This window comes from Ambystoma mexicanum, chromosome 4p (assembly GCF_040938575.1).
Source record: "Ambystoma mexicanum isolate Mex_15411 chromosome 4p, UKY_AmexF1_1, whole genome shotgun sequence".
Lineage (NCBI taxonomy): Eukaryota > Metazoa > Chordata > Amphibia > Caudata > Ambystomatidae > Ambystoma > Ambystoma mexicanum.
The window spans coordinates 171,488,073-171,511,061 of NC_090927.1; the positions used below are offsets into that span (position 1 = coordinate 171,488,073).

The window sequence follows — 22,989 nt, forward strand, 5'->3', positions numbered from 1 at the left end:
TCACAACATCAAATGTGTTGTAGGTGGCCCTTAAAACACCCCCTATTGGCAAACCTGAAAATCCAAGTGCTTCAGCTGGAGGTGCCATCACTCCTGGCCAAAGGTTCCTTGGGCCCAGTGGAATCTGGCACGTACTCAAGTTATTTCCTGCTGTGGAAAGTCGGACAGGTCGAGACCCGTCCTCTGCCTATGATATAACAAATTCCTCCGCTATGTCATGTCAAATGGTCCTGCTACACACAATGTGCAGCCAGCTGGCCAAGTGAGACTACAGTCTCTGGACGTATTTCCAGGTCCCTGTTCACCACTGCCATCACAAATTCCTGCGCTTTGTAGTGGCAGGCTGCCATTTTTAATTCAGGGTCCACCCTTTTGGGTTCAAGACCAACCCAAAGGTGTTCACAAAATGCCTTGGCGCAGCCATAGCATCCCTCAAGCTGGGTCTACAACACAACTGCCACAAAAGCCTGTCCAACATTGTTGGGCTTCTGTCTCATTTACGAGTCATTTCTAGGTGAACTTGCGGTATGGAGGATGCAGAAAAATTGATTTCATTTTCTCCAGCATGGGGTCTGGCATGGATTCACATGCTCATGAATATTCCCCGTCAGGCTGGGAATCCTCGATAAAGAAAAAATCGGCTTTCGTTTCTGATCTGTCTTTCTCAACCAATCACTGATCTCTGGGTCATACTGCCCCCAGCCAATGACTGCCCTCTCCCTAAGCCCCACCTCTGGCAGCCATCCTCAGATTTTTACCGCACGCTCAAGTGTTGGGAGTCCTCGTGTTTAGCTCTTGAGTTTTTTACTGCGTTTTCACGTTTTTTCAGAATTTCTCAATTTTTTGGTTTAATTGAGCCTCAAGCTCCACCGTTTCTACTTCCGATAACGGGGACCCGTTTCGGAATTCTTCTATGCCCCTCAAGGGTGAAGTTTTCGTTGAGGTTACACTTCTTGGAGGATTCCGGAAGATCTGCGGCCTACCTCAAGACATGGCCCAGGACAAAGGGAGCTCGACGCCCGGATCCAAGCTGTTCAGGAACTGCCCTGGATGCGGATTATGTAACGTTGTCAAGGAGGACGAGCATTTGCGATGTCTCTACTGCCTCCATGGGGACAAGACGCACGTGGAGAAGGACTGTGCGTTCTGCAAGAACCCTTCGGAACGGACCAAGCAAGATCGTCGTTCCCGCCTCGCCACCTGGCTGGAGAAGGGCACAGCAAGTGAGAAGGCGAAGAAGTAGTCTGAGCGGGCTTCTAAGTCCTTTGAGGGCGCACCAGCGACGGGGGCCCAACAGAAGGCCAAGCACCGCGTGTCCGCGGGCGCCGAAAGGTCGGGCTCTTCGGTTGCCAAGCAGGGCGGTACTTCCCCGGCACGTTCGACCACGAGCCAGCGCTCTGGGTCGGGGAAGAGGAAGTCCGAGAACCCGGGTAGGCCGCTGGAGCAGACCCGGTCGATATCGAAGGGGGAGCGAGGCGTTGACCCTCCCCCCAAGGCGAAGGCCCAGGACGCACCTAAGGTAGTGAGGGCCTTGATCCACCCGGATAAGGCCTCTATCAAAGTGGTTTCTGCGACCCTGGCGGAGCCGGCTGAGACTATGCCAATGGAAACGGCCTCTGGGCCCAGAGTATCCCTGCCGCCGCGGTGGGAATCCTCTTTCCAGCCCATTGCCAAGACCCCCGTGAAGCCCCTGGCTGAAAAAAAGGGGGGGAGGGGCGGTGGCCGTTACAGACTCGGAATCAGCCTCTGAGGAGGAACTGGTGGAGACCGAGAGGGGCCTCAACGAAAGGTCCATAGGCTTCAACGAGAGGTTCATAAACCTCAACGAGATGTTCGAGAAGGTTCGATCCCAGGGGACGGTCCCTGCTGGCGTGATCAGTGATAGCGACGAGGACGACGAACGGGGCCCACTGGAGCGGCCATCCTGTCCGTCGCAGCCATTGCCCGAGCCCCAGGATAGCTCGGCGGCCATTTTGTTGGCAATACAATCCTTATGTACCGAGATGGACGAGATTACCAGGCACCCCGACAGAGGAGCCAGAACCAGGCCCGTCGGGAAGTCCTCCGAACAAGCGGAGGAGAGTCCACCCCGCTCCGCCCTTCGTGCCTGCGAGACCGGTGGACCCCTCATCCCCCTCGCCGGGAGAGGATACGGCGACGGGGACGGACGATGGTGGCAATGACGCAGTGGACATCCCGTCGTCGCGTCCCCAGCCGACGAGGTTGGCTCTTTCCATGCCATGATAACCAGGGCATCCGAGTTCTTCCAGCTCTGCCCTGAAGAACAGAAAAAGGAGGGGTTTCTGTACCAACGACGAGAGGCTAAGAGGAAGACGGTCCTGGCGGTGCCTTTACTCAACGACATCTGGGACGAGGGGCTTGCTGTCCTCAAGAACCCTGCCACGACACCCGCCAAGAGGGACAGGTACGAGAAGAAGTACAGAGTCCCCGATGCCGTCCCCTTGTGCCTAAGGGCCCAGCCCACGCCAGACTGTCGTCTTGGCCACGGCTAAGAAGGCAGCGGGCGCGGCGGCTTCAACTTCCACCTCCCTGCCGGAGAGCAAGGGTAAGAAGTTGGACTCTATGGGACGAGTCATCTCGTCGGCGGCGACGACGATTTAGGCGGCCAATGCCTTAGCGATCGTGGCCCACTACGACAGGGAGCTCTGGTTCAAGCTCTGGTTCAAGCTAGCTCCCCTGCTAGATTTCCTGCCTGATGACAAAAGGGCAGAGGCCCTAGAAATTCTGCAGGAGGGCGAGGTGGCGTCGGATCACGCCATTACGGTGGCAACGGACATTGCCGATACCGGATTTCACCAACTGGGCAACGGAGTTTGCCTCCGACGATGAGGATGGCTCAAGGCGACAGACTTTCGCCAGGATGTCCAGACCAGAGTGTTGGACATGCCGTTCGACGGCAACAACCTCTTTGATAAGGGGTGGATTAGTCTCTACAGGCCATCAAGACTGACTCGGAGACGGCCCAGGCCCTTGGGGTTCTTCAGCAGCGACGGCCCTTTCGGAGCTCTGGAGGCAGACAGGGTGCCTCCAAAGGATCCAGCCGTGGCTCCTCCACCTACCGCCCGGCGGCCCGCTCCTCTTCCCAGGAGGCCTACAGAGGTTGCGGCAAACAAGAGGGTTCCCGCCGTCATCGCCAAGACGGCAAGGCCGCCTCCAAGCAAGACTGACCCGGCCGTGTTGTCGGGCCCCCACCGAAGCACCCCGGTGGGAGGCCGGCTGACTAAGTTCGCCGGCGTGTGGGAGTCCATCTCCACCGACCGTTGGGTGTTGGACACCCTGGCCAACGGGCACTCGCTGGAATTCCAAAAGAAGTGCCCTTGCATTCCTCCCGTGGCCAGGAAGGAAAATCGCGTCCCTCAACTGCTGTTGGAGGTAAGGGCGATGCTCAAGAAAGGTGCCATCAAGCTCGTCCCCAGAAGGCTCCGGGGTGTACTCCAGGTTCTTCCTCGTCAGGAAGAAGACAGGCGGTTGGCGCCCCATCCTGGACCTGCGCTGCTTAAATAAGTACATCAAGGCGCAGAAATTCAGGATGGTCACCCTCCAGCACGTGCTGGGACAGCTGGAGGAAGGCGACTTCCTATCGTCGCTGGACCTGGAGGATGCTTACTTCCACATCCCCATTCTAAGAATGCACAGGAAGTTCCTCAGGTTCGTGGTCAAGGACGCCTCTATCAATTCAGAGCCCTACCGTTCGGATTAAAGTCGGCACCCAGGGTTTTCACCAAGTGCCTGGCACCAGTGGCGGCGCGGCTATGCCTGCAGGGAATCCACGTCTACCCCTACCTGGACGACTGGCTAATCCGGGCAAGGTCAAGGGAACTTGCCGTCGATCATACAGCGAGGACCGTCCGGTTGCTCACAGAGCTGGGGTTCTCCATCAACTACCCCAAATCCCACCTGGTTCCATCGCAAGTAGCACTATTTTTGGAGGCGAAGCTCGATGCAGTGGAGCAATTGGCCTCCCCTTCAGAGGTGAGGACCAAAACCATCCTGGGAAGGTACGGCGACTGTTAGCCACAGACGTGGCCAAGGTGAGGTCCATCAAGTCCCTTCTCGGGATGATGTCCTCATGCATCTACCTTTTACCCCTTTGCAGACTTCGGATGCGTCCGCTACAGGAGTTCCTCGACGCCCGATTGTTTCAGGCGGGGGGCTGCTTTGAGGACAGGATCCCCCTCGACGAGGACCTCACGACGGGCACGGACTTTCAAACCCCGGCGTTTCAGGAGACGTAACTACGGACGCCTCTCTGGAGGGCTGGGGGGCCCACACCGGAGATCTCCACGCAAGAGGCCTTTGGCTCCCGGAGGAGAGGTCTCTTCACATCAACATCTTGGAGCTCTGTGCAGTGTTCTGGGCACTCAAGTCGTTCCTCCCGTCCCTCAAGGACAAAGTGGTGAGGATCTTCACCGACACCACCACGATGTTCTACATACGGAAGCAGGGGGGCACCAGATCCCCAGCCCTATCCAAGGAGGCCCAGGATCTGTGGCACTGGGCCGTCGCCCAGGGGATGTTTCTGGTTCCCTTCCACCTGGCAGAAATAAAAAACACCATCGCCGACTCACTCAGCAGGGAGCTACGCTCGTGCCACGAGTGGGGAACTGCCCCAGGATCAAGTGGATCGACTCTTCCAACGATGGGGCAAACCCCAGATCGACCTGTTCGTGACGGCGACTAACTCAAGTGCCAGAGGTTCGCCAGCAGGTTCCCACAGCCGAGCAGCATGGGCGATGCTTTCTGGTTCCCTTGGGACGGCCTGTTTCTATACGCGTTCCCTCCATTGCCGTTGCTGCTCCACCTCATCAACCAGCTCAAGAAGTCCAGGTGCAGGATGATCCTCGTTGCACTGGCATGGCCGAGGCAGGTCTGGTTCCCGGACCTTCTGGACTTGTCAACGTCCCCGCCGGTCAGGCTGCCGGCGGACATGGATCTTCTCTCCAAAGAAGGTGCCATTATACACCACGACCCACAGTCGCTGAACTTGTAGGCATGGCTCCTGCAGTACTAGAGTTTGGAGGGTACGATATCCCGGCTGATTGCAGAGAGGTTCTTGCAAAGGCCAGGGCGTCCTCAACGCTCAAGTGTTACGGTCATAAATGGAAGAGGTTCTCTGTCTGGTGCCGTGCACAGAAGATTAACCCTCTGCGGATTATGGACCCTCAAGTGCTACCGTACTTGCTGTCGCTGGCCAAAGCTGGACTGGCTCACGCCTCCATTAAAAATACATCTGGCTGCCATCTCCCGATATACCAGGACTACGGGACGGGTGTCCTTGTGGTCTCATCGCCTGGTAAAGGAATTTATGAGGGGTTTATTCCGATCATTCCCACCGGTGAAGGCACCTGCCCCGGCGTGGGAACTTAATGTGGTGCTGACCAGACTCATGGGAGCCCCATTCGAGCCTATGCATTTGGCGCCTTTGAAGTTCCTGTCATGGAAGACAGCGTTCCTCGTGGCCATCACCTCTGCACGACGAGTGGGAGAGATTCAGGCCCTATCTTGCAAGCCTCAATACTTGACTTTTCATGACACAAGGGTAGTGCTTACGACGCACCCCTCCTTCATGCCCAAGGAGCCGTCAGACTTTCACCTCAACGAGCCCTTGGTGCTACCAGTTTCTTCCCGTCGCCTTCGACACCGGCCGAGAGGACTTTGCACTCGCTGGATGTAGCTAGAGCACTGAAGTTCTACGTGGACCGCACAGAGTTTCCGGAAGACGTCACAGCTGTTCGTCAACTTTGGGTCTGTGAATCAAGGGAAGGCTCTCTCGAAGACTTCAATTTCCAGATGGCTCTCCGGCTGCATCATGTATTGTCACCGGTTGGCATACCGACCGCTGCCCGGCCATCCGAGAGCCCATTCGACCAGAGCGATCGCTGCTACCATGGCGTTCCTGTCTGGTGTGCCCCTGCTGGATGTTAGGCAGAAACCTGTGCAGTTCCCTCTGGGACCACTGCAAAAGATTTAAGACTACAGGTGTTTTGCAGTAAACCCGCTTGGTAGCAGTCTGTACCACACAGATTCACTTGGTAGCTGTGGCTGAGCAGTCAGACTTCCCTCAAGAAGAATTAGGCAGTATACAGAGTATTCACAATAGGTCAAAAGAACACAGTAGAACAAGTAAACACTGACCAGGGCTTGGTGTAAAAGAGATATAATTATTTAAAACCACATCTAGAAAAACACACAGGCACTAATGGTAAGCAATTAAAAAACACGGTCACTAAAAGATATACACTCCCTTAGAAGAATTTTAGACAAGTCTTAAGTAAAGCCCCACTTATTTTCAGACAGCGGTGAGCGCTTAGCGTAGATGGCACTCTAATAATTTGTTTTTAAAAGGGAGCGAAAAGCAGAGAATAAATATAAAACAGATCCCAACACATTTTCACGAACACAAGAAAGGAAGGCAAAGTAAAACCGTGAAGTAAGAGTTCAGTAGGCTGGATCCACTTAAGAGGATCAAACGAAATGTGTCCAAGGTCACACGGTTGCAGTGCACAAAAGTCTTGAAAAGGTTCAAAAAGAGTTGGACCAAAGAAAGGGACCAGTTAGGTCAAGGCGGCCAGCCCAGTCCAGAAGGTTAAGGGGTTATTATTACTTTGTAGCAATCTTTAGAAAGGGAGGCCTGGCGGACACGGTACCTTAAAGTGGTGAGAATACTCCAGCAGGGGCAGTTGTTCCTGGTAGCGGATGCAAGTCAGTGCTTCGTCCAGGGGAAGAGAGGATCTCGTCGGGGAGGAAGACAGGAGTCCGTTGCACTGCCAGGGAAGAAACCAGCCGCAGAGTTTCTCAGGTAAAAGGAACGGTCTTTTGATTCGCGGTCCAGTGGTCAGTGGCTATCCGGTTGCCGGGGTGCTTGGCACGGGCAATTCGACCACAAGCCGGTCTGGGGTGCGAAGAGAAGAAGGTAAACTGGTTGTGCCCACCAGTCAGGGGAAGAAGCCTCTCCAGCCGGGAGACCTTCTCTGTCGTCGGGAAGTGGCGAGTCGGTTCCACAGGGCTCCACCGGTGGTGTTGTCGTGGTAGGTCGGCTCAGCTTCTCCCTCGTCGGATTCACAGGTCCTGTGGCGACTTCTCAAGTTCCAGTCCCCAAAGCCCTGCTTTTATGCAGCACACCCCACTCACTCAGCCTAGCTGTCAATCAAACATGCTAAGTGGTGAGCCGGCCGGCTCACCACTTGGGCCAATCAGACAAGAGTGCGACTTGAGTTACCAAGGTAACTCAGTCCAGTGTGCCTAAACCCCCTCCCACACCTCCTGTGGCACCCAGACAGACTGGTACCACTTTTGGAGGCTTCTGTGGAGAAGCCCGCCAAAAAGTGAAACAAAGGGCTCGGCTTGGGTTGGAGTCACAGAAGAGAACACCGCCATTTTAGAATAGAGTCCTGGCAAAAAATACCAACCGGCGAATAAATATTAAATAAACCGGCGGTATGTTGGTAGCCTCGAACAATGGGAAAATCCCATAGGAATATATTTGCGGTCGAATTTAAAAAGTAGTTTCCACTGCCACCAGCCAAAATTCGATCAGGGGGGACGGAGACGTGCCCCGTCGACTAACAGACCCCGGGGCAATCGAATTGCCCCGACCAGTACGTCCCCACAATATGATGGTTTGTACTGGTTTCTGTTAATAATTTGGGACTAGTAAAGCCAATGGTGACTTTACATGCCCTGGGAGACAGTAGTCAGTCTCAGGGTATGGAGTCTATGGTGGGGTGTCACTATGACACCCCTGTGTCACTGCACGGAGGGTGCTGTGTAACTCGCATAGTAAAACACATAAGACCCTATGGAGTAAAGGACCCCATATCCCATAAAACACATTAACAGTCAAAGGAATACCATAAATCATGTCCAGGAGTGGGAGAAAGAGTCTCACTCTTGGCAGGAGAAAAAAACAAACTCCAGAAATCCAGCAAAGCTGCTGGGGGACTCACTAGGTTAGGAAATTCTGCCTAAAGAGAGAATTCTCGCTAACACTGGACATCTGCAGGGCTGCTACGTGGAGGTCGACGCACACCTTCACAAGATTCTATTGCGTCGATCGGGACTCCAGGGAGGAGTCCAGGGTCGGCCAAGCAGTGCTGCGCAACCTGTTCGCTTAAGGTGAGCCTGGTGAGGAGGTAAGAGATGCATAATGTTGAGTTGTTGTGTTGCTTAATGTTGAGCCTGTTGCCACCTCCCGTGGTTGTGGTTGTGCATGTTTATACTGCTATGTATTCTTTATTCATGAGCATGTGAATCCCTGCCAGACCCCATGCTGGAGAAGGAACAAGTTACTTACCTGTAACTGTTGTTCTCCAGCATGGGTCTGGCATGGATTCACATGCGAACCCTCCCACCTACCCCTCTGCGGCTCTTCACTTGGTCATACTGCCACTTGGCGTGCTACCAAATCTGAGGATGGCTGCCAGAGGCGGGGCTTAGGGAGAGGGCAGTCATTGGCTGGGGGCAGTATGACCCAGAGATCAGTGATTGGTTACTACTAAGAAATGAAACTGATACTGATTTTTTCTTTACCGAGGATTCCCAGCCTGACGGGGAATATTCATGAGCATGTGAATACATGCCAGACCCATGCTAGAGAACAACAGTTACAGGTAAGTAACTTGTTCCTTACACTTTATTTAATAAGAAAAAAATGCCTTGCTATGCCTATGGCGAATTCCATAGCTCGCCAAACAAATGTGCTAATTGTCTAAAGTTCAAAAGTAAAAGTCTGTCCTCCATCCAACTATAAGCTATTATGTTCCTACCACTATGCAAAACATAACACCAGGAGAATGAGTCCCTTCCCTCCTAGATGTTGTTCTTTGGCTTTTAATATGTATTTCACAGATATTGTTGAGCCTTATCTTTTAAGTAAATGATGTAGTTCCTGCAGGGGGCTTTTCCCAGTCGTGCCCCTGCTTGCTTTCCTGTTAGGCCTGCCCTCTTTAGCCTTGTGTGTTTTAGGGATACTGTGCAAAAGTCTCTTCACTGTCTCTGAAAGTCCTTCTTTTCCTAGTTTCCACTGGAAAAAGTAATCCTTTGTATTCCCCTTACTCTTAATGTCACTTTCTTCAACTTTTTGTGTATTCGATAATGATTATCATATGTCTCTTCGATTGGATTGTTCTCCCACGTATTCCCCATCTTATATTTCCATATCCAGCTTCAGAAATGTTTTCCTGCGGAGGGCGCTGCAGGTCGAAGCCTGTCGACTCGATGTCCCTCGGAGGCCTCAGTCTCAAAGTCGACGTCATTGATGGTATAAAGTGCGTGCAGTGACCTTTGGCTTCAGTTCTCTTTTCCAGCGAAAAGTATTGCTTCAGATACAGTGCACTTCGGTTCCCTACGAGAATCTTTGAATAAAAATCATTCAAATGGCATCGTCATCGGCGTCTTTGACTGAGGTCGGCGTTTAAGAAGTGCCAGAATTGTGGGGCGAAAAGGTCCCTTACGGACCCTGATCGGGTGCGTCTGTGGTGCCTATGTTCCTCTCGTGCTACCTTTGACTGCAATGCCTGCCCATCGATGACGGCGAAAGCCCTGAAAGAGCGAAGAGGAAAGCTAGTGGCAGCTAGGTCAAAATCCCCTTTGTCGACTCCGTCAAAGACAGTCTTCAGATGACTCGAGAAATATATCTCCTTGTCGTAAGAAGACAAAGATCAAGATCATGCAGTGGTTCTCACCACTCATCTTCGCGACGTTGGAAGAAAAGGCACCATAGGTCGCCATCGTCGAGTTCCTCCCCAGAACTGGTTAAATGCCAGACGAAATTGGCCTCCAGTGGGAGAAGTTCAGAGTTTACATGATGCAAGTATTCGAGAATGCTGCCTTTACCCCCTCCAAGTCTTCAATCCACGCCCAGGTCAAAAAACTCGACAAAGATGAGGGTAAAACCTGTGCGCCCTTCTATCCGGTAGGCAAGGAACAATCTCCCACGTATTCCTCATCGCTCCGCCCAACCTGCCCCGCAGTAGAATTGTCCCTGTGATTCCAATCTTGGCTCTTTCAGGAGGAGTAATTGTTGGGTGTAGTGTATCTTATACATGCTTTCAAAACAGAAGTGAAACCAACAGTCGTGGTGCGCGCTTTATAACATTGATTACATCGAGACGGAGGCCTCCGAGCGTCATCGAGTTGACGGGCATCGATGCTCACTGTCCTCTGCTGGAAAGGGTTTCCGAAGCAGCTGGATATGGAAATATCACAAGATGAGGAATACGTGGGAGGAACATCCAGTCAAAAGAACGTTACCATGGGTAAGTAACTTGTTCTTCACACGCGCTGTCTACTGCAGGCCATTTCTTATTCTCAAGCCACTCGTGAGGACGAGTGGACTGAGTCCCAAGATATTCGTCGCTCTTCTTCGATTCATTCTGATTGCTGGGACGTGTAGGCTGAGTCCCAGAGTATTTGTTCTGATATATTATGGCATTTATAACATTCCTATACACAAGTGTTTCAAGGCGCAACACGACAAGGGAGGGGGAACGGAGGGAAGACAAAGACGGCGATCTTACTAGGCCAGGTGACATTGACATTGTGCAAGTGCGGGAGGAAGGGGGAAAAGTGCAGTACGTGGGATCGCCAATGAAAAATAAATGGAATAAATAAAGCAAGAAGTAAAGGTGCGGCCAGCTAGTGGCAAGGTCAAGGGTAAGTGCAGACATCAGGTGTTAAGTGCAGGTAGGGGACTGTAGGGGATGAAAATGTCTCCAAGCTTTGAAGCAGGCGACAGGTCAGTTTGTCAGAGGATGAACAAGAGTCCCCCCATTTCCTCTCAGCCCCCCTACACTTAAGTTTAAGTGTAGCAAGGTCAGTCATACCAGGAATTATATTTGGCTTCAAGCGGATCCTAATGACCGGGGCAAGAGCATCAGAGATGAGTAGAGCAGAGCATAGACGGGGCTGTGTCAGGATGCTAGTAGGCCAGAGGTGGAGGGGGGAGAGAAGGGGACGGTGAAAGCTTCAACTGACGCACGCTTCATGGGAAAGATGTCCAAGAAGGTAGGTGGCAGTGTTTGGGTGGGCTTGGTCTGGGGGGGGAGAGATGAGGAGGGAGTGATCGCTCGAGTGGACAGAGGGATGGAGAGTGGGAGGCCAGAGGAGATCAAGACATCTGCAGAGTGGTTCGGGCCAGAGGGGAGGATAGAAAGGGAGAGGGTATCGCAGAGGTCCTTCCAACCTGTAGCCCTTCCGTCACTGAACCAGTCGACGGCCAAATTGATCCTGGTTTTCTTCCGAACTTCAACCTTCGATCACTGCATCGAACTGACTCGGCCTGTGCATTTGCCTTCAGCTCGCCTGCTGTCTCTAACATTGACCGTCAAACCAAACCTGGTGACTTCCATCATCTGCATCACTAGAGCATTCCTTTGAACTTCAGTGACTTAGTTTTATCCTGACTCGACATCTGCTTGCCACCTGGACTACTGCCACTGTCGCATTTGAGCCGAACCATCCGCATAGCACCTAGAAGCTTGGTTCGCCACTGTCAAACCTCTGAAGAACAGCAAAACGTATTTGACTGCCAACTGCCCTGCGGTTCGTTTATGGACCCTAGAGACTGGCTAGGTCCCTTTTTTAATCCTTTTTGCTACAGGAACATACCCATGCTCAAGAAGTCTTTTAGCCCAGATTCATACCCCACAGGGCTGCCTCCTTTCTCTTGCATATTCAGCATTCTTTCTACAGGGTGGCTTTTTGCAGTGTATTCCGTTTAGCTAGTTTTGCATATGATCTGCTTAAAGGATATATATTTATAGAACCTTGATTAGACATTTCTACTTTGGACTGTTGTATTTTTCTGTTTGGGTACTACTGTTTCACATTCACACCTCTCGAGTATAACCTTCTCTCGGCTCATGTTACCCCAAAAGTCGAAGGTAAATATCTTAACTGTGCCTGATTTACCTTTATGATTGGGTTCACTCTTGGTTTGTAGACGTATGAGAGCAGAGTAGGTGGTTTTAGCCACTACTGTAATCCTGTAGTCAGAAGTCAGTTCTTCACAGAATTGAGGTACTGTTGCCATCGTGTTTTACTGGTATTCGCCAGAGTTGTCCTTTCCAAGTAAGCGTGGGGGCCACACCCTCCTCAACACATGAGGCCATCAGAAGGCACCACATTCTTGCTGCCCAATATTCTCTGGAGACTCCATGCACTCACGTGCCCCCTGCCAGAGCACCAAACTCCAGTTATTCCTCTACTCCTTTGGGAACTGACCATGCTACATCGAGCTATGTGGATGAGGGTGCATGGCTAGGATAGCTACTTCCATAACCGACTCAGACTGCACACCGCCAACACAAGGTGGACTGATGATCACCTTGTAGGGACATTTAGTTCCTTCCTTTTCCACTTGATGTTCAGGTTGTCCAAGGCTTACACCTGCTTGCATCCCCCCCCCCACTCTGTCCTGCACCAGCTTTTCCTTCATGACCAATCTCTGCAATACACATAAACCAACAAACACATTAGGACTCGGGCAGGTGGAACAATTCCTACCTGGTTTCCCTCTGTGTGACTTAATCCGTGATGAAGTTCTTTGTTACCAACTTGGAGGTGATGCAGACTGCGAAGATGTCTCGTGTATGGAGTATTCCACCTTCTGCTGTGGTACTATCCAGTACCTCTACCGCAGATGGTGCCCCAGGCTCTGGCACCTCCACTACAGATGGTGTCCATGCCTCTAGTGCCACTACCTTCTAGGATGCTTACACTGCCTCTGCCTCCTATTGCTTAGAACCTCCCCCCAACACCCTGTTGAGGTGATCGTTGTGCCCCCAGATCAGGCACGGTACATATGACCGACCAAGTAGAACTTCTCTCTTCCATTTGAGTTTTAAATGTATGAAACTTTCATGGACTCTTTCTGGAGGTTCTGAAGGTAACGCCTAACAAAACTATTGCATCATGAAGAAGCAGAGACCATCATTAGTCCAGTGTCCTGCTTTCCCTCTTTCGCAAGTGGTTGGCATAGCCTGCTGTTAAGACAGTTTTTCTAAAGTACAACTAAGGGCTTCATAAAACCATATAAGAAGCAGTACATAAACTCCACTCTTAGTATAAAGCTGTACCAGCTGAGAATATTGGTAGCATGGACAGAGCAGCCAGGCTTATCTTGGGAGGCAGAGAGGGCTGCAAGTTGGTACAAAGAAATTGTAGCATACATAGGGTCCAATGAAACACTGAAAACTGTGTAGTGTAAAAATGATTTATTATAAATACATGTAGGCCAAGATAAATCTTGCCAACTTAATACTTATGGTCTACAAACCAAAGTATAACCTCGTTAAGAATAGCAATCAGCAATTCAAAGCGAGTCAAACCTAAAGTTACACATTCAGAATGGCATAAAGCTATTCTCGTGGAATAAAACCACAGTAGTTAGATTTTTAGAATACCATTAGTAGTTCAAGGGCAGCAGACCCTATTGTCCATAACGTAATTAGACCAACAATGTTACAAGTATCTTTTGCAACATATTTAACTTTCTTCTATTATGAATGGATACAGTTACAACACCAATGTTACTTTTAAGAACACAGTTCAGAGGGAGTAACTTAACTCGTATACCTTCTAGAGGGGCCTTAAGCTACTCGTGGACAAGAACCTAGTGAAACATTTTGAAAGTGCACTAAAGCAATTCATCTAAAGCACAACCCAACATTAGTTAAAGAGGAGAAACTGCTAGCTATTCAAGGTCAGTATAACCTATTGGTATATGAACTGTCCGCTACCTAATAGCTAGTTCTACCAAGGATACTTTTCTGAAGTGTAGAATACAGTTCTAAGGTAAGTAAGAACTCTTAGCAGACTTTTGAGAAGGGCAATAAGCAGTTCAGGGTAAGTAAGGACTCATAGACATCTTACAGGCGCTACAAGCAGCTCGGACGTGTATGAACTCAAAGACTGTTTTAAAAATGCACGGAAGCAGATCAGGCAAGTAAAACCCAATGGTACACTTGAACAGTTATTCAAGCAGGTAAACCTTATTGGTAAGCTTTTACAGTCATTCACTCAAGAATAATAAAACAGTACCAACACTATTACTTTTAAGAAGAGTGAAACTGTTAAAAGTAAACCAACGTACATACTTTCTAAAGGAGCAACAAGCAACTTAAGTATAAACTTCAGGACACTTTGTAACTTGTTATATTACAGAGCTACAGTTTAACTTCTTTTACAAGTAAGCACTTTCGACGCTTTATATTTAGCCTTATCAAAGTTCTTCCCTAGTCTAGAGTATGAGTTTTTTCAGAGGCAGAAGTGGGACCCTAGTGGTCTAGGGTTCAGTTGCAGGAAAGTCAAGAGTTCCAGAGGGTATCTCTTGCGACAAGTATTCCATTTAGAGTTAAGTGTTCAGGGACTTCATAGAAGGCTCCCTTTATGTGTTCCGGCATTAAGCCTGGGCAAATGGTATGGGCAAATACTCGAATCACCCACTCCGCCTCAAAGGAGTCACACAAGACTCGAGGTATTACCCAAGCCTATGCAGTACCTCAGCAGAAAATAAGAGCTTTTGGGTGGATGCCATCATGATGCAGCAGCACAGAACCTGGCCCATGGAGTCTTGGTCCTTGGTCTGGAGCCAAAAGAAACTGACACTGGGCTTCTAGCAGCTATGTTGCTTTGGCACCCTTTTACAGGCCTGAGAGAACGAATATCGCTGGTCGGATTCTCCATTTACTCGGCCCAGCTCTCTGGTGAGGGGACTTCAGGGATTCGAATCATGTCTCGAGGTCCAGCAGGAGTCAAATGTTTCAGCAGGAATCTGACTTCGGACGACGTTGAACTACACTCTGGCTCAAGGTCCCCTGGTATTGGTGGTTTGCAGCCCTACAAATTCGCAGCTCGTCGAGGGATGGCTCGAAATGCAGATCTTGCTGAGACTAGTGGGTCTCACCAGCCTCTTGGTAGGAGTCGTCATTTTCAGGACCCCCCAGGTCGCTTGGAAGGAAGGGTTACATCAGGCTCCGGTTACACAGAAGTCTCTCCGGTCACTAGAATTTGTTACAATAGTCTTAATCTTCCTCTTCGGATTCAGCTGCAGTGGTCGGCTTGTCTGCAGCTTTCTGAATCTGAGTATCAGGAACTACAGCAAAACGTCTGCAGAATCTCCCTGCAGTTTACAGAATGGGGGGGACTGGCTGTCAGGACAGCCAGCTCCCCAATAGGAACTGGTTCCTTTCAGAAAGCTGGAAGACAAAAGGCTGCAGAGTTTTGGACTCCTCCCACACTTTCTGCCTTCAGACACTTTGGCGCCTCGGCAGGAAACACAAAGGGCTCCTGCCAAAGATAGGATATTTCCCACCTAGGACGGCAGAAGACCCAAGATACGATACTTAAAAATGGCTAAAAAGGAGGAGTCCACCATTCTAGCAGAATGGTAACCCTCCTATACTTTACCCTGGCCGATTTGACAGCTTGCGATTAATATGACTAAAAAGTCGCTAAGGTAAAAACACTTCCACAAGCCATTCAAGTTAACTTGTAATTGTAACAAAAAAGTTACCTGTACAGTGAGAAAGGGGATATAGTGCATCTCCCAAGCACTCCACGTAATATGGGGTATGCTGACTCACTATATAAAATGTAAAGGGGATGGAAATCCCACTTTACTCTTGAACAGTAATTCACCCAATATATAAAGGGAAATTAAAAAGGTAAGCCCACAGGCAACACAGCACCACTGCATTTTACATGCTGTGTGCTCCCATTAAATTAAATGCAGCCCCTAAGTTAAAGGGAACTATACATCCATACAGACACTATGGAGAGACCTAAAAAGGTCAACCATAAAGAAAAAAGACTAGAGGGGGGAGGGTTTGGGGGTGTCAGATTCCCACTCACCTAGGGACAAGGAAAAATAACCACCAGGTTCAAGCTAAAAGTTCTGGGGTTGACGCAGGTCGGGAAGATTTATCACAAATATGAAAACCTTACCCAACGCCTGTACCAGAAGCTGGAGGAGAAGGAGAACTGCAAAGTACCTGGTACATATCCAACTGGCAAAAGTGATTATTAATTTGTAACTGTATTAATTTGAATTTGCAGCTCCTGTACATGCACCATACCTTTTTATTTCAATGCTTCTTAATGAGTGTTTGATCCTTTCGTGAGGATATTCTTTATGGAGATCCTAGTAACCAGGGTGACTAGTTTGTACTTCTTGTTGGCTTCATGTTTTCACCTCGGAACAAAGTCTTCCTTACATTAGTTTCATTGAGAAGTGACTGAGTTACCAATTCTAAGGTGCATTCAAAAACAGAGATGTTCTTCCATGGAGGAAGAACTTTTCTTAAAACGACCATATTCTGTTCAAGTTAAGTATGTTGCATTCTGGCATAAAATCCTCACATTTTGTATGTACCAGATTTATGTCTTGACAACATCCCTTACAACCGTCACTAATGCAAGCCAGGCACTAGGAGGGAATTCTACTAAAACTTGTGTTTTGCATGTAAACAAAGTTAAAGTACAGCAGCTGCCAGGTGTCATTAACATCTACTGCAAGTGTTTTTTTCTTTTATAATAAAGGTATTGCTCTCTGCAGCACTGCTTTCTTTATTGAAGGGCCAAAAATGGTCATGCTGGAAACTAAATGGGAATGTCGGCTGTTCACTCCAGTATTTGCCATAGCTCATAATCTGGCCCTAACGGTTGCCTACCAGAAGCAGTATTATGTATTTTTACAGTTTGTGGTGCCCATGTGGAAGGGCATCCTGCAAAGACTGTGGAACACTGGTGCATGAGCTGTGCACACTTTGCTGCTCACGGATACCATAATACCTGTCTAGATTTGTAAGTACCTTCATTTTATTTTGAAAGCACTGCCATTCTACTTTCTAAAAAGAGATTTTCTTAGGTATGTTGTTCTTTGAAAGACTCCCACACTTGAAAGTTAAGACCTGCATCAAATACACGGATAGTATATGATTCCATTCCTCTTTTCAGGCAGAAGAGGTGCGTGAGCTTGTTGATAGTGAGCTGGGGTTCAAGCAGGCCACACTGAGCTGTCCAAGCAAGGCTAAAACATATATGTTTGTATCCAATGATAAGAAGATCATCGGGTGCTTGATTGCAGAACCGATCAAACAGGTATGTGGCAGTAGTAACAAGGTAGCTAGACTTTCTAGCCACCAAATGTTTTGAAGTGCAAACACACTGAGGTTTTTTTTAAACTATTCAAATACACTCAGCCTTTTTTTTTTTTACAAATTAACTTCATATATAAAGTAATATGTACTTACTAGCAGTGAAGCTACAACCTTGGACTTCATTTTACACCAACCGTAAATTAAAAACCTGCATGGATATTCATTGAGCATAGTAGAAGCAGAAAGAATATCTGCTTGCAGATGTTTTGTGGAGATGTTCTCGTTATAATGGGATATCTTAGTTCTCCACTAGGTAATTTATTTTGCTTTTCACTGAAACTAGCGTAAGTCCTGTATATGGACTAGTACGAATTCTCCATTGTTGTTCACATACTTTTAACCTTTAGATGCCTTTTTAGCTTTGTTAGGAAAGATTTTCATTTTGCTACATTCTTCCCATAGACTTCTATGGGACCTGTTCTTGTTGCTATTCTTTGACTGATGCCCTAACTTTTTGGAGGCAAGTAAAGCCATCTGCTTTCCTTCACATGCTTTAACCTTTATTTTTGAAACTTTGTGGTTAGAATTACAATGGGTTCAGAATGGGTTGGTGGCAGTCCATATTGTTTGACTTTTTGCCTGCACTTTTTGGCATTTAATACATAATTTCACAAAGAGTGCCATATACTATAAAAATCTGTGGCATGTGATGTTTGCCGGTCCTTTGGTGATTTAGCACTTTCACCCCTACTATGTCCCGATATCAAGAGGGCCCTTGTTTCTGCTTCAGCATCTGGGTTGGGGGAAATTATCTGTCCCGACTCCGGTTCAAGGATCTCTGCCTGCTGAGTATTCCTCGATCAACCAGTGGACTGACCAGCTCTCTTCTGGAGTGCATCCTTGAAACTTGATGGTACAGCAAGAGGTCTGCTCCTGCAAGTTCAGCCTCCTATACTGAATAGAAGCTGTGCACGGCCTGCTTCTTTGTTCGTCCTACGAAGATCGCCTGCCGCCACATGATCGTGATGACCTTCCTAAACCAGTCTTGTCCTGTAGGCATGCTCAGATTGCATGTCCAGTGGAGGCCTGCAAAGGGGGTACAGTCTTCAGAACCGGACCCTGAACTGCATAGCCTGAACTGAGTACTAGGTGGACTCAATCCCACACCAAAAGTGAGGCCCCTGGACCTCCCCCAATCGGACACATTTCATACATAAGTGAGCCCAGCAGATACAGGAATCCCTGCAGTTGTCCCTGAAAAGAATCAGTGTTATGGGAGTAAGTTATACTCCCTATTCCAGCCCCCCCTGCAAATGGTTGAATGTGCATAAAGTCCTGATCCTAGCTCTCCCTAGCTGAGTAGGATGAAGGGTGGTCTCGTCAAGGATCCCACCCCTGCCTCTCTGGGTCTTGCCTTGAGTGGTGGGACTGGGAGAGGCCTTTCTGTAAGTCTTAACTTTGGAATACTTAACTGCAGCTGTGGTCTCTGGGGTAGCTATTGTCACAATCCAATAGTAAACCCACCTAAACTTTGTTTCATTGAACTGGTGATGGGCCTCAAATTCTTAGGGCTAGGTACCCGGTCTTTGGTTCATAAGTGTTTTACCTAAATTACTGAATTGTTTTGTGGGGACTAAAATAGTTTAATTCTCACTTGCTTTACTACTGGTAGATCGAGTGTTGCATCTGCTTCAATTGTTTACTGTTTCTAAAAGTAAAGTGTTAATGTTATGTTAGTACAATCCCAAAGGTGAAGGTAAGGTGAGCCAAACGGCAGATTTGCGGATATTTGCTCACTGAGAGCCTAGAAGGACATACTTGTCTTTAGTTGAAATTAATTTGCTGTCCTCTAGACTTCCCAGTCTACATCCAATTGGAGATAGACTGGTTGTCAAACCCTTTGTGTGCTTGGGTGTTGTATGGTATGATTGGATGGCTGGCTTAAGCCATTGAAGGCTTAATCGGTGGGGGAGACCCTGTGCATTCCAACGTATTGTACCCGATTTCCTGGAATGCTGCTGCTGAAGGTCTGCTGCTATGGATCCTGGTATAGCCATACTGACTGGACCCTGTCTCCTTAGTCTATGCTCACTCCCATAACCCCCTTTTCACCTGGGCACCTCTTTCACTTTGACGTTGTCCTTATTGGCATGGCTGGCTGTTCCTCTGTGAAACATCTTTGTGCTGTTCATTGCACAACCTTTTGGCCCTAAGTCGGGCAATCGGCCTTCAGAATTAGCAGACCTCTGAAGTTACCAGATTATCTTCCGGGGACAAACTAAACAGTGTGGCTGGTCTTGTGGACAGGGCATCCATGGGAATGTTTGGTGTAGAAATCATCTGAAACTTTGAGCTGAAAAGAAAGAAACTCCTTCCTTGGGTCCTAGAAAAGTTGAACTAACTTCTATTCGAGTCTCAACTCTTTGGCTTTTCCTATGCATAACTCTTTTACAAAGGAGGAACAGTTTGCTGACAGCAACGTAATTTGTTCGGCCAGAGCAAGGCGACCTGCTAGGCCTCATAACCTGGGTGAGGCATGCAGCAGATCACATCAAGCCTCCAGATGTTATGTGGACAGACATCAATGCAGACTGCTTCCTTACAAATCGGGGAACAAGCAGCAAATGATCAAGGGGTCCCCCACCCCATACCTGCAGCTGAGAAACGTAAGAACTTACAGGACCATTTGGAAAGAATACTCTAGTCAAGGGAGAGGCCACTTGATATTTTTTGTACACCAATCACGATCCTACATCAGTTACACAAGGTCTTTTAGACCCTTTTGGTTGTCAAACGAGGGTTTCATTTCCTCTACCGCTGTTGGGAGTGATGTTCAGAACGAGCATCCTGTGGGAGATCTGAGCACCTAATGGATGAGCAGAAGCATTTCACACTTGGTCTTGACAAACTCTCTGGGTATATTAGGTGAGCAGTAAGGCACACTTGGGTCAGTTGTTTGATATGTAGGTACGATACACATCAGTCTAGTGCCGTAAGAGGTCCACACAGGTATGTAAAAAAGGACAACTGCTTAGTTTTGAAAGGTAACTGCATCAATGGTCCAAATAAGTAAAAAAAAAAAAAAAAATGAAAAAAAAAATGGGGGTACTCTTCAAATTCCTTCACTCTGGAGGGGAGCTGCCCAGGGAGAAATCCTGGACCGGAATTCACGCACCACTCCCAGATAAGGGTAGTGTTTAGGGAGCAGACTTCACGGCCATGAAATAAGTGGGTGAGGTTCATTAGTGGGACAGTGGGAAAGGCAGATGCAAAACTTGTGGTGTTGATGATGAGTTCAGGTCGGAAGTACCCTGTGGGTGCCAATCTGCACAGTTCGGATTTGGCAGAGAAACTTGGGAGCATCTTATCCACAGGGAAGAGCCCAAGATCTTATAGACTGCAGGGTTTTGCTTAGCCACTGTGGTGGGTGAGTGCGACTGGCTGTCTGTGGGGAGGGTGGAGGAGAAGTTTGTGTGTAGTGTAAGGTGGTAAGAGATTTTAGAGGAGTTGGTTAGTCTGTGGGAAGGCCTTAAAAGGCAAAACAACCTTCAACCCTGCTTACCTACCCCTTCCCATTTGCATACCAGTCGCATTTCTATAGCTCCTGTTGGCTTAGGTATGCCAGAGGTCTGGGGGTTACTAAGAGCTCACCCGTTTAGTTCCCAACAACCTTCCCCTAGTTGAGGACTCCGCCAAGGGCAAGTTAGAACTGTTGTTTATTACAAAACCAACAGGGATCATACAGGACATTCGAACATTCATAGAATCACCTCTCCTGAGCCCGTGTCGGGCAGCTTTGTTCCCTTGCGTCACAACATGGACCCTTCCTCGAACAACCTATCGGACCTTTTTGGTGGGTGATAGGATTGGTAGCCCTTATGGATAACCCTATATATATCTTAGCTTATTGGCCCTCGCATGTCGAGTGGCTAGCCTGCCCCTTCCCCAAGAAACTATCCATTACATTTTTGCAGGGTCGCACGATTACCATTGGCCCTTGCCCCCTGCCATCCATCCCTGGATTTCTGTCCCCCGATTGGCTGGAACTGGTCTCACCAGGCCTGGAACCCAGCTCTGTTCTGAGCGCTCTGTGCACCTCTTTAAGGTGATGATAATATGACTGTGTTCCCAATGGATCTGTTAGCAGTACCACTTTTGCCTGCCATGTTTCACTTCATGTCTACGTTGCTGAGAACAGTTTGTCTTCCAACCGTGGGTGAATGACCATTGTCTAGCTCGGCTGCATCAGGTGGTTGAGGACCACGAAATCGAGCTCTTCTGGTCTGCAACTTATGAGGGTTTATTCAGGTTTTCTGCAGATGGCCCCTTGTTATTTTAGGTTTGGAATGTGTTGCGTGTCTCTGACCTTGGCTGCAAGCCCTGCCTGCTGTTCTGTGCAGCCGGGCGCTGCTTTCCTTCCTCTCCCGTCCTGCTGGTACCCTCCATGTAATCCTCATACTTATACTATGATTTCTACATATCTATACGTGCTATGTTTTCCATAGGTTGGTTAGTTTGGTCCTTCCAGGCTTATGTGATCCTGTAGTTGCATAGGGTTAGTTGCCATAAGCATCTGCAAGCTTTCTCTGCATCTCTTATTTGCCTTGCGTTAAGAGTTCCTGCACTTATCTAATGAGAAAAATCATAAATCTTTTGACAGTATGTATATGTTTCTGCCCTGTATCTACAGAACTGTGTAAGCATGTTCTTCGCGAGTTCACGTTTGTTTGCGTAACTTCGTGCATGGCTGTGAGCGTACTTCGTGACTAACTATGCTATGTCGTGGTGCCATTAATTGATATTTTATTTCTATCGCGCTCGTACACCAGTGACATTGAGAACGCGCAAGTGCATGGCAGAGGGGCAGGGGAAAAGTGCATGGAAGGGGGGAGAAGTGGAAAGTGCGAAGCAGAGGAGAAACGGATAAATAACAATAAAGGCAACAAACAGTGGTAGTGCAGCCAGCAATTTGCAAGTGCTAGGTTTAAGGCAGCAGACAGGGTAGGTCTGATAAGGGCAGGAACAAAAAGGGGGGGGTGCTGTATGGGTACAGATACAGACCCCAGTGCAAGGGGTGGCCTGGAGGCAGTGCGGGACGGTGGCAGGGTGAGCAGGTACATGGGCCCAGAGGACAGAGGGTGGCCAGGTGCACGGTGCCAAGAGAACAAATCAGCAGGGGAGAGGGGAGCGAAGGCAGAAGAAAAGAGGAAGGTCTTGAGGTGCTTCCGGAACCGGAGATGCCACTCCTCGTTTTAGAGTGGCAGGGAGGCTGTTCCAGAGGGAGGCCCTAGCCGAAGGCAGAGATCTACCCCCAGCTCGTTTCTTTGAAAAACTACTGACCCTGAGGGCGTTGGAGGTAGAGGAGCGAAGAGCTCGAGAGGGGAGGTATTTGGGGAGGGATAGCTGAAGAGACCTTAGATGTGAGCGGAGAAGGAAAGGGTGGAGTCAACGATGACCCGAGGTTCTTAGCCTCGCAGGTGGGGGTAGGAGGAGGGCCAAGGGAGGCCGGCCAGAGTGAGGGGAAAGGATGGTGAAGGTGTGCAGATGAGGAGGATCTCCGTCTTGCTGGCATTCAGACAAAGATCATTGGCGGCACACCAATCTTGAATGGCAGTTAGGCAATAAGAGATGAGAGAGGGAGAGGAGGTGGCAGAGGGCAGCCTGAAAATGAGGTGTCGTCAGCGTAGCACTGGCAATTTGAGCAGAAAGTGGCAATGCAGTCAGCGAGAGTTGCAGGTATTGGTTGAAAAGCCAGGGTGAGAGGTTAAACCCCTGAGAAACACCACAGGTAGAGAGGAAGATAGATGAAAGGAAGAACGCAAGTTGGACCTGGGTCGATCTGAGTGGAAAGCGGTCAGCCAGGCCAGAG

At 49.0% G+C, this 22,989-nt stretch overlaps 1 protein-coding gene across 3 annotated transcripts in view; it reads left to right on the plus strand.

Moving 5' to 3' along the window:
- ESCO2 (establishment of sister chromatid cohesion N-acetyltransferase 2) overlaps positions 1-22,989 on the plus strand; it is a 630,612-nt gene that overhangs the window by 389,007 nt on the left and 218,616 nt on the right. For 2 of the 3 annotated variants that reach the window (XM_069605632.1, XM_069605633.1), the window contains exon 9: positions 16,978-17,121. The exons of the other annotated variant lie outside the window; for it this stretch is intronic. In XM_069605632.1, the coding sequence (XP_069461733.1) occupies positions 16,978-17,121 (144 nt within the window). The remainder of the gene's footprint in view (positions 1-16,977; positions 17,122-22,989) is intronic. 3 annotated transcript variants of the gene reach the window in all.